The sequence below is a fragment of the Varanus komodoensis genome, unplaced genomic scaffold (assembly GCF_004798865.1).
Source record: "Varanus komodoensis strain SLA01 unplaced genomic scaffold, ASM479886v1 scaffold4, whole genome shotgun sequence".
NCBI lineage: Eukaryota > Metazoa > Chordata > Lepidosauria > Squamata > Varanidae > Varanus > Varanus komodoensis.
Window position 1 is genome coordinate 46099355 of NW_025335941.1, and position 11352 is coordinate 46110706.

General features: G+C 42.3%; 1 protein-coding gene across 4 annotated transcripts; it reads left to right on the forward strand.

Moving 5' to 3' along the window:
• Positions 1-2811: 2811 nt before the first annotated feature.
• On the forward strand, positions 2812-11303 carry MTIF3 (mitochondrial translational initiation factor 3). Of its 4 annotated transcripts, none has more exons than XM_044442158.1 (4): positions 2812-2872; positions 6108-6595; positions 10106-10260; positions 11059-11303. In XM_044442158.1, exons 2-4 carry the CDS (start codon positions 6118-6120, stop codon positions 11266-11268), a joined length of 843 nt encoding a protein of 280 aa, XP_044298093.1. In that variant the 5' UTR covers positions 2812-2872; positions 6108-6117; the 3' UTR covers positions 11269-11303. The 4 variants fall into 4 exon arrangements, with proteins under 4 accessions (XP_044298093.1, XP_044298094.1, XP_044298092.1 ...); XM_044442159.1 differs by lacking the exon at positions 2812-2872 and adding an exon at positions 2882-3057; XM_044442157.1 differs by lacking the exon at positions 2812-2872 and adding an exon at positions 3082-4168.
• Positions 11304-11352: the final 49 nt, after the last annotated feature.

The following is an 11352-nucleotide window of genomic DNA, read 5'->3' on the forward strand; positions in this document are numbered from 1 at the left end:
ACCTCCTCTTTATTCTGCTTCCTGTGCTTGCTGAAGAAAACTGGTCCAGTCACTTGGAAAGCATTCTCTGTTGCACACAATGGCTGGAGCTCGTTGTTAGTCAGTCAGGAGGTACAGAATAGAGAAAGGGGTCAGCACCTGTGCTGAGAAGCAGGTGACAGTGAACTGCCTGGACCATTCTAGGACAAGCTGTAATAGTGTGTACCCTTCCAATTGGGGGAGCTGAGAAAAAAAAATCTACACTGTAGTTTAGGGTATTCAAGGCAACGAAGTTTGCATTTGCTTTGTGAAGGCAGACTTTAAACAAATTAATCTATTGCTGTTCAACTGACTGTAAAATTGGTAGATTTACTGTTGCAAAAAAAAGGGAGAGCATTCACTTCCCTTTTAATAAGGTCACGGATGTGTCCTAGGCTGCCAACAAAGCAGCTTTCAGAAACTTTGCAGCTGAACCCAGCAACTCGCAAATGCTATGGAACAATGTCTCAGATGTACAACGGAAAGGCCAGCACCATGCACAGGACATGTTTAACTAGACATTTAATACACTGCTTACACCAGGCAAGGTTTGTTGTTTACTTTATCTATTTACTACCAGATTTTAGCATTACCATTCAATTCAACTTCTGGGCAGCATTTTGATGGCATGTGTTTCCTCTGAGCATTTTTAAAACATTCATTAAAGTCATCTCTGAATTTTTTTTGAAGCTTCATTTTGTTGGGCGTTGACACATAAATCTTCCCCCACTTATTGTGATCTTTTAAAGTAGTAGACATTTGTGTGTTGACTTTAAAAACCCTGAAACATATAAGTAGTGGAACTGTTGTACTCACTGGGACTTCCTGCATGCATGGGTAAATATTTTGTCAGTATAAAAATAAAACTGTTTATTTTGCCTCACATAGACAAAAACACTTCCCTCTGTATCACAGATATGAAGATCATTGTCTAAGGCCTTTCTCTGGGTCTCACAGCCGAATGAAGGCAGGCACGTGGTTACTACAGAGGGCCTTTTCAGTGGTGGCACCCTGATTGTGAGGCTTGCCTGGCCTTGCTCTGCCCATTGAACCAAATCTTCCCTGCCGTTCAGGGAGAAGGAATGCCTGGCTTGCGAGGAGCAGCTGCTGCCTCCTTGTCTGTCATGGGCAAGAATTAGGGACACAGGCTCCCGCCACAGACTACCTCAGAAAAATTTAGTATCGTCAGCACTGACCAGCAGCAGCTCTCTCGAGGTTCAGGCATGATTCTTTCCCAGCCATAGCTGCAGTTGCCAGGGATTGAATCTGGGAGGTATTGCTTGCAAAGCACCGAGTTACTGACCAGACAAGTGATGGCTGCCAATGTCTTCCCATGGCTCCCTTGTGCTCCCCTCGGCTTTGTGCTACCTGCTAGTGAATCCTGTCCCTGCAGGATGGGACATAGTACAGCCATCCAGAGGGAGGGAGCAGCAGGCACTGCATTACACTGCGGTCATGCTGGCTTTTTGTATTTGCTTCTGTTGTCATGTTGTGTTTGTGCTGCTTTGTAAGCATCCTAAAAATACACAGAATAAATTAAGGCAAGGGTGGTGACCTGCTCACTCGCTCTGGGTGTGGGGAGAGGAGGAAGCAAAGAGCAGCCACTCATTCTATCGTGTACAACATGTGGACAACTGAGCCCCATTTCCCTCTCAACGCTGCTCAGATTGAGAGACAGAGACTGTATGCAGGAGGGTGAGAGGATGAAGTGAGCAGGCTCCTCCGGATCCCTGGACTCCATCCTGCCCTGCCCAGAGTGAGGGATACACCAGCAGGCAGAGGCAAAAGATCATTGCCTCCGATTGTGGACCTGATCCTTCTTGCTGTGGGATGCAGAGAGGATGAGCTTTTGCAAAGCTTAGAAGAGATGGCGCAAAGTGCAGGTGGACAGATTTTCTGCATGGAAGGGCACTCTGCTCCACTGGTTTTCCAGATTTTTCTGAAAGGGCAAGAAAGAGTTTTCTTTCAACATATTAAGCAACATGGTTGTGCAATCTTTTCCACCATGTGTCAAACTTGACATAAAGCAAAGTCCTGGGTGCTTTCTGGAGAGCTCCTAGAGCTAACAAAGGAAAGGCAACATGCAGAGGGCAAATCTTTCCTGGTTCTGGAGTTAAGCAATGCAGAACAAGTGATAGGACAAGAAGAGTTCCAAAGGGAAGAAATGACATATGAACTCCCTTCTGGCATGAAGTCACATTTAGAAGCAACCCCTACCCAAGGAAATACAGGATCAAAACATGTCTTTAAGAGCACAATCCTATGCACGTGTAGACAGAAAAAAGTCCTATAAAAGTTCCAGCTAGCTGAGAAATGCTGCGAATTGCAGTATTTTCCCCCCCGTCTAAACAAGCATAGGATTGTCCCTTAAAGGTGCTAGAACCTATACCTTCGTTTTGTTCTTAATGCTACCTCGGAGAAGGCGTGGTGGGGAGGTAATTAAGATGAGTGTCGTTGCCTACTCTAGACCCAAAATGAAAAGCAAGAGCTGCTAGACAAACATTTGAAGCCTTGTATTTGTACCGTCGAAGTTCGCTTGCCATTACCAGCGGATTAAGAACGCGCTTTTCAATTCACACGCCCGGGTCGCGGGGAGCAGCGCGCTGGCAAGCTGAGAGCGCGCTGCAGCTCCCGCACCCCCGTGCCGCGCACGCAGAGAGGCAGGTTCGCGGGACGCGGGACAGCCCCTCGAAGCGCTTCCTTTAAGGCTCCCCGCCTTCGCTTCCTCACGTACTCAGCCAGCTCGGGGTAGTTTACATGGCCCTATCCCCGCCCCGTTTCCTCTGCGAGCACCTCCTCTTCCTCTCAGGCCGAGCGTCGTCTTCCTTCGTCTGTCGCGGGGCTGCTCGGGCTGGTAAGCTGAGGAAATGTTTTGCAGAGACGTCTATGCTTCCCGCCGCGCAGCCCCCCCTTGACGGGCCGCAGTCTGAAGGGGCGAAGCTGGCGTGGAGGCAGGGCGTAGGCCGAGCCTTTGTTTCAGTGATAGCCCGCGCTTGGATTGAAATGTCTCAATCCAAGGGCGGAGTGCTCCAAGCTCTAGTACGTCTTTCAAAAAAAGAACCGAAAAGGAAGTGATCTGTGTGTAAGAAATGCAGAACCTCTATGGAATGTGATGCTACTGATCGGTTTACTGAGACAAGGCATTTAGTTTTTAAAAGCGCAAAAATGCCAGGCCACATCAAGTGAGATGCATCTATTTGCAGGTGTTATGTATTTGATTGTCCTCCTCCATTTTATCTATACAGCAACCCTGTAAAGTAAGCAGAGAGTCTGTGACTGGCCCAGTCACCTGAAGATCTTCATGGGTGAATGGGACTTGAACCCAGATCACTCAAGTCCCAGGCCAACACTGACTGCTATGCCACAGACTCTGTATAAGGATTGGCATGCAGGTTCTGTGTTAATTCCTACCTACAGAATGCTACCACCTTGGGTCAACACCTGACACATTCTGTTGCTCTTGTGAATAAAGATTGGGAAGAACTGGAGTCTGCAAGGCTCCGCCCCACTGTAGTGAAACAAACATAGATTGTGGGTGTTTTCAGACAAGGGTGTTAGGATGTATTTGAACTGTGCCATTCATGGAATTTTGCACAGGATCCAGATGCAGACATCTTCTGCTTGTAATTCCCCCCCACTGCTGCTTTTTTCTTGGATAAAAATTGCACTAAGGAAAAATAGATGGAATAGGTGCCTCTTAATTCTTAGTGGTAAGAGCCTCTGTGTCCTGTTTGTGTGTTATCTTTAGCTCAGGCTTGTAAATAGCTGTCATTACTGGTCATGTATAGAGACCATATCTCTGCAACTAGACAACTTGTGGGATTTAAAAAATAGTTGCCAAAACATATCTGTAGGTGAAAGTGTTATCTTTTGTGGATTTATTTGAAAGTCTGGATTATTTACAATGTGCAATATTTTTATCCCACTCTCCAGGGTAAAATAATCTGCTCCCTGCTGTTCCTTTCCTAGCTGATGAATGTAGACACTTGTTGCATGCAGAGCTACTGCCACTATAACTTTTGCAGTTTCAAGTTGAATTGCTTTCAAGGAAGCAGTGATCTGACATCATTCATTGCAATAATCTGTTACACTCCTTTGAATGCATTTTCCTCTTGATGCCATTTTCACCAGCTACCCTGCTTCCCCAAAAGTAAGGCCTAACTGGAAAATAAGTCCTAGCATGATTTTTCCAGGATGCTCGTAATATAAGCCCTACCTCAAAAATAAGCCCCACTTAAGATCATCAGCCAGACGGACCTATTTAGTACATCCATTGTAACACAATTTAGGGTTTGGAGAGTTACAACAATGTTCCAGAAGAAGATGACATGATTATATTTGAATAAATGTAGATTTTTGCACATGAATAAATGTGGATTGTTGTACATGAAAAAATAGTGAGTCTTTTGGAGCAAAAATTAATATAAGACCCAGTCTTATTTTCGGAGAAACACGGTAGTAGTGTTTGTCCTTTAGGACAAGGTTGGGCACCCCTTCATTAGTTATGTTAGCTGCTAGGATGAATGGAATTGGGAAGCTTAACATCTGCATAGTCACTGCTTTAGAACAGCTGTCCCCACAGATATACATATGCTAGGAGAACCGTAGTTCCTAGCATTTCTGACAAACTCACCTGTGGGCTAGAACTGATGGTAGCTCACGTCCAATGTATGTGGAGGGCATTACATTGTCAAAGACTGCTTTAAAACGAAGGACCTACAAACAGTAGAAATGCTTCCTTGGATCAGACCAAAGGTTCAGCACAATTTTTAAGAACAGCACGTATGACGTTCAGGAGCTCATGGAGAGATACCCATCACCTATTGCTTCTGCAGAGCTTCCATAGAAGGTAGCATAGAAATGAAATAAATAACAATACCCTCAGAATTCCACAGGCAGGGAATACTTTGAGCAAAGTTCCATTCTTAGCTCTAGGTAATAGCTACTGATTGACCAAGGATCTGTGTGTGATTGGCCTTCATAGCTGCAATATTTGACAAGGCTGTACAAATCTCTCAAATTACTTATAATCAGGGCATTTTATTTGTCATGCTTATTTTGTTGATCTGCTCTGAACTTTTTGAAAATATTGATAGAATTATATTGAATGAATTTTATATTGAATTTTAATTATATTTTATTTTTAAACTTGTACTTGGTTTGCTACCTTGGGTGTTCCAGAAAGGTGGCCTGTAAATATCTGAATCAATCCATATAGGTGCAGCGTTTGCACAGAAAGAAGTCCTGCATTTGCCAGGAGTTGTAGAATATTTCTGTCAAAAAAGCTACCATGACCTTCCAAACAATTTTGTAACTTAATTATGTGTTGCCTGCAATCCTTCTCTGGGTTTATCCTTTTTACAGCTATTTTCATTGGATGGCCTTTGTTTTAGTGCTTTGAGAGGATAATTTTTTCTTTTATTTATATCTTTATTATGCTTTTCCTCCTCACCCCAGAGAAGTACATCTGGTGAACTACAGATATGCATGGAGTTCAGAAATACTAAGTTTCATAAATGGTTGAAAAATGGGTAGACATTTTGCTGGGAATGCTGCATCACACACAAGAATGCAGAATGGATGAGTGCATATATAATCCCAGCACTAGTTGCATTTATAGTCCTTCCTGTTTCATTATGTTCTGCTATTTTCATAAGGGATGCAAGCATTATATGTTTGTTTGTGTGTATGTACACATGTGCAATGCATATACATTGTATCTTACTGGCAAATTGCATTGGCATATTTACACAAAGAATATGAAGCAAATATGACATTCACACAACTAATATGACCTTTGGCACTGCATGACCTGTAATTGCAGATTGCTTTTTAATATGTGGAAGTTTGACGTGTATTTCTTGCTCAAGGTTCCCTGTGTGCTGATTATTTACATGTATCACTTTTAATTTATATCTTTCTCTATTTTATAAAAGAAAAAATTGAAGATGATCTTGCACATATTAAAATATATTTGTATAAATGTGTAGGAAAGGGTACATGGTTGTAAGCAACCACGATGGTTTCCATTGAGAATCTTCCTGCTTGTGTTTATTCTTGCAATGTCATTTTTTCACCAATTTTTCTAGTATTCCCAGAATGGCTAATTTGTGCCTGAAGAAACTACTGGAGCAGGCTGGAAGGAAGGACACAAACTACTTCACCAGATGTTTTGCCAGTTACTTGGTGCCACCACTGCAAAGGACATCACTGTCTCAGATGGGGTTAACAAGACAGCATGCTAAAAAAGAACCTCTCCTTGTCCCCACACAAGCTTTTGCTACAGATGAAGGTGCCAAACTAACAGGAATGAAAATAAATCACAATGCAAAAAAACCCTTTGAAAATGTGGGGAGGAAAATTCCACATCAGATTATACATCTGATTGATGAGAATGGCAACAATCAGGGGACAATGCACAGATCTGATGTGATTCAAATCTTGGAAGAGAGGGGGATGAAGCTTGTTCTAATGAACCAGAAGGCAGACCCTCCTGTGTATAGACTAATGACTGGGCAGCAGATTCATGAAGAACGCATGAAACTTAGAGAAAAACAGAAAGCTGATCCCAGAGGGGGTATGTATAGTGCTTGTTAAAGAGTCTGTAATTCTGAAAGGTCATCTTTTGCACACCAATTGAAGTAACTTCTTCAGTTTCTTTCTGTGTGTAAGTGTAGAATAAAATGGTCAACTGACACTGTCTTCTGGTGATAGTGGCAGAAGAGATTTCTAGTTATATTTTAAAAAGCCTGTAACTATATGCCCATAGATAACTACATATTCAACTTGATTATCAGCTCTTGGCCATGCAAAGAGAATCAAGCTAGCAGAACTGCTTGCATTCTCTGAAGGCATAAAATGATCTTCTGGGTTATTTATTTTTAAAATGTTATTTATTTTTATTGTTAATGAAGTGGATTTCTAGCACTCATATATGAAATGCTTTGGAGAGCAATCCTGTGGTACCTAGATAGCATCTTGGGGACCATAGGACTGCTTAGAAATAAACTTTCTGAAGTCCAACCATGGACAATTTTTCTACCACTGAAGTCCTGCTTCTCGTTGCTCCCAGCCACTGTGGAGACTTTTACAGTGGCTCCTTCTATGATGTTGGAAAATGGGTATATGGGAGGCATAGGGAATAATCAAGGGGTCAAGCAATTCCAAGCCTGCCTTGCTTTCCATTGTTACCCACAGCAATTGATTTTTCAGATGCAGCTAATACAACCACTAGATGCAACTAATTTGCCTTTTGGATGGACAGAGGCGCAAAAAGAAAGCCTCCACTGTCACTTGCTCCTTTACAGTAAGAGTCCAGCAGCACTTTGTAGGAAGGGCATTCGGAGGGGGTCTGACAAGGAGTGAAACAGACAACCTATGGATTAGAGAAACATGCCACTGACTGCCAAATAAATTCTGGGTTTGAACACACCGTGGGTTGGCATTACATGTGAACCAGGCAAGCCGAAAAATGTAGGAAATGTGAATGTAGTTACATGTCCGCATAAACCATAAGCGGTAACCCCACTTCAAAAAATGAAATTGAATTTTCTATTGATTCACCATAATAGACTGGTCAGTTAGCACTTTTACTTAACCCAAAATATTGCTACCCCTTTTACCATTGTGATAGAAATATTGAATAGCTTAGTACTCTTGAAATGTTTGAGGTGATTATCCTCTCCCAAAGGAGCAGTTGCATGTATCTCTACACAGTAATGCCTCTTACAGCTTAACAGTGTTCATTAAACACAAATAAGAATGTGTTCAGACTTCTTGAAAGCTTTGTGCTCATTGTTCATTCATGCTTGTGAAAGCTGTTGGCATTCAGATCACTGCTTCACTGCTGGCCCTGCTTCAAAGAGGAGCTATTAGGAATCTCTAAAACAAGATGAATATGTAGTGTTTATGCATGTACAAAAGAGAAGGATATTTACCAAGCTAGTCTTTGCAAATGCATAAGTGTTGACTCATTTGGTACATACTATATAGTGGAAAACAATATAGCCTCTTCCGCCAAACTGGGATAGTTCCATAGCTGATGCCTTGTTGCAAGGAGAGATAGTGTACAAAATTGCACATACTGTGGTTAAAGTGTGTAAGAATACATTTTTCTCCCTCATAATACTTGAACCCAGGATCATCCCAAGCAGCTGATTGGTGGGAGATTGGGGACAGAAGATAAAATGAAATACGTCTTCATACAGCATATAGTTAAATTCACTTCCAAAATTCTGCTGATGGCCATCAGTTTGGAGGGCTTTAAAAGCAGACCAGCGGATTCATGCAGGAGGCTATATCAGGGCTGTGAGACCTGGTGGCTATTTGCTACCTCCAATATCAGAGGCAGGATAGGGAACGTGGGCAGAAAGGTACTATTGCACTCGTGTGCTGCTTGTGGGTTTCCTATGGGCAGCTGCTTGGTCCAGAACAGAATGCTGGACTAGACGGACCTTGGTCTGATCCAGCAGAGCTTTTGTGCTGAGGCGGGTTTTCTGTCTAAATCCAGCCTTGCCACACCAATGTACTTTATGCCACAGAACTGTCTCCCTTTTCCATGTTCTGAACACTCAGTAATGTAAAAACAAAAACAGCAGATCTAGGAGCGTTTGGTTTTTACTCTTTGTAAGGAAAATAATCATTTCTTTCCGTCTACCCTACCACTGTATTAGAATAAACGGTGGGAGGTGCTATTAAGATGGCCTGAGTTTGGGGTATCCTGATCCACCACTTGGAGGCTGACACAGTAACACATAAGGACAGGTGGAGTGCAAAGTTATACTTACCTACTCACTGAGTTCTAGGATTGAAGCCTCAGATACTTCGTTAGATCTAAGTTCTGCTGTGTGATGAACATACAAGTAACACAGGCTGGATGTTACCAAGGATTGTTTCCTCTTTCTTGACACAGAACATGATGTCAAGCCATGTCAGTAAATTTAATCTTTTCCCACTAGTTAGCATTGTGGCTTGTCCGTGGTTGCTCAGAGGTATGTTAAGGCAGAAACGAAAAGAATTATTTTCCTGTTCCAGCCAAAGTAGGGGAATGTAACTACACTGATAAGCTGGACAGGTTCGTAAGATCGGGATAGCCTGCTATGGCTTATTTGAACAATCCATGGGCTGTTTCCAAGTTGTGAGTGGTTTGATAATCACTCCAACAACTCAGGCCTGCTGAGTTCACACAACATGGTAAGCCACAGCAACCCCTTTAATAAGAAGTCTTGGTGGCTTGCAGCACGTGCTGGACACACCTTGGAATATTCCAAGTCACAGAGAGTCTGTGGGTTGTTTAAATAAGCCATGGTGGGCTGCCCTGATCACATGAACCAGGGCAGACAGAACTCAGCTCTCAGGAAAGGACAGAGGTGGCATTATCTTCCTTAATCTCTGTGATGAAGTATGCTTGTGATTGGTAACCTTGATGGCAAATCAATGCAAGTGCCAGCAGTGCCAATAAAAGGACTTGCGTCTCCTGGATCCCAGCATGCTCTCTCCAACCTGAATCTGTCACAGAAAGCACAATTCCATCATCAGCTAAAAAACAGCCTTCCTTATCCTTCCTTGAATAGAGGTCCAGATACCCTCCACCTGTAGGCCATGCTCTGAAAGAATTAAATAATGGCTCTTACCAGTTTCTTAGTTGCAGAAAGATAAGCCTTGAGACCAAGCAGGTACACTCTGCTACTAAACTTGTTTCATGTAGAGAGAGAGCAGCTTTTTTCCAACATTTTTTGTCCTTTCAAGGACATAAATGGAGGAGAACTTTTCAGAAATAAGCTAATTATGGGTAGAATCCAGCACTTGTACAGACAGACATCTGCTCACCTAAGGGGACTCCCCTGCCCTCAGATCTGCTCTGGAGGGTCTTGCAAGAACCAGTTAAGGGGGCGTGGGGGTGGGTGTTGAGTAAGCCTGTTCTACCAGCAGTTCCCTCCCACTAGCACAATGACGCAATTGGATACAGCTGTAAGATATTTTCTTCCCATGATCTTCATGGTGCTACTCCCAAGCGCACACATTTAAGAACTGAATGGAGCTCATCTGGAACAGAACAAACCTTACAAACTCATTTGTATTTTAATAGGCCCTGTTCAACAGAAGCAGGTGGTTCTTTCTACAGAGATTGCGCAGCACGATTTGTCTACAAAGATAAAACAAATTCAGCAATGGATTGACAAAAGGCATCATGTCAAAATTATACTGCAGCAAAGGAAGACAACCGATGGACCAGAAAAAATGGTAATATAGTAACAATATTTTGTAGTGGTCCAGTATGATGAATTACTGTTTAGTCTGACTCGATCTACTGTAAGGACCAATTTGGAGTCATCTTAATTTTCCAGATACTGTCATGAGACTGAAAATAGCTCTTCCTACCCATGACTATTAGTAAAATACTCTTAATAGTGTCTAATGCCAGATATTCTGATGTTAATTCTTCTATACAAACCTTCCCCAGCTTGCTGTCTCCCAGGTGTCTTGGACTGCAAACCCACTGAGGCTGTCGGCTGAGACTTGTAGTAGCTGCAGTCCAACACACATGAATGGCAGCAGGTTGAGGAAGGCTGTCCTTCCCACCGATTCAAATTTTGGCTACAATCTATTCCACATTATGCCTTGTAGTAAACCCATTAACTTCAGAGATAACATATACTAGTTTGGTAGCTAGAAACACTTGAGATATGATAGGTCAGAAACTGGAAATCTCTGAACCAAAGCCAACGTCCTGAAAGTGAAGTGGCATCTGTGGAAAGACAGATTGCTAGGAAGATTAAGAGTACATAATAACAAGGTAGCTGGAAAGCCCCCACCCAATTTGCTGTGAAGGGCACTGTATTAATATGCAAGGTAAACATGCCTGTCTCAACAATTAGATCTTAAAACAACTTTATCTTCCTGTCCCTCACTACCTGTTACATTGATTTAAAAGGTACTGTAGCAGTATTCTGTGGCTTTGTAGATTTATTGATCATATCTTTACAGTTAAACCTAAAAAGACTCAAATAATACGTTCATAATGATTTATCTCCTTTTCAGTTTGCACTGTTTGATCAGATTTTGGATACAATGCCTGGGAAAGCTACCTACCTTTCTCAGCCCTGCATTATTAAAGAAGGAAGAAGTAAATGTGCGTTGAGACACATGTCCGACAAAGAAATCCAGGTATACAAAAAAAAGCAGAAGGACAAAGAAGTTCATCAGGACGACAAGAAGGATGTTCTTGACTCAGATGCTCTCAATCAGTGACTTTTAAAAATTACAATATAGAAAAATAATTCAAATTTGCTCTGACACCACTCCAGTTTTCTGTATTGTTCCCATAAACTTGCC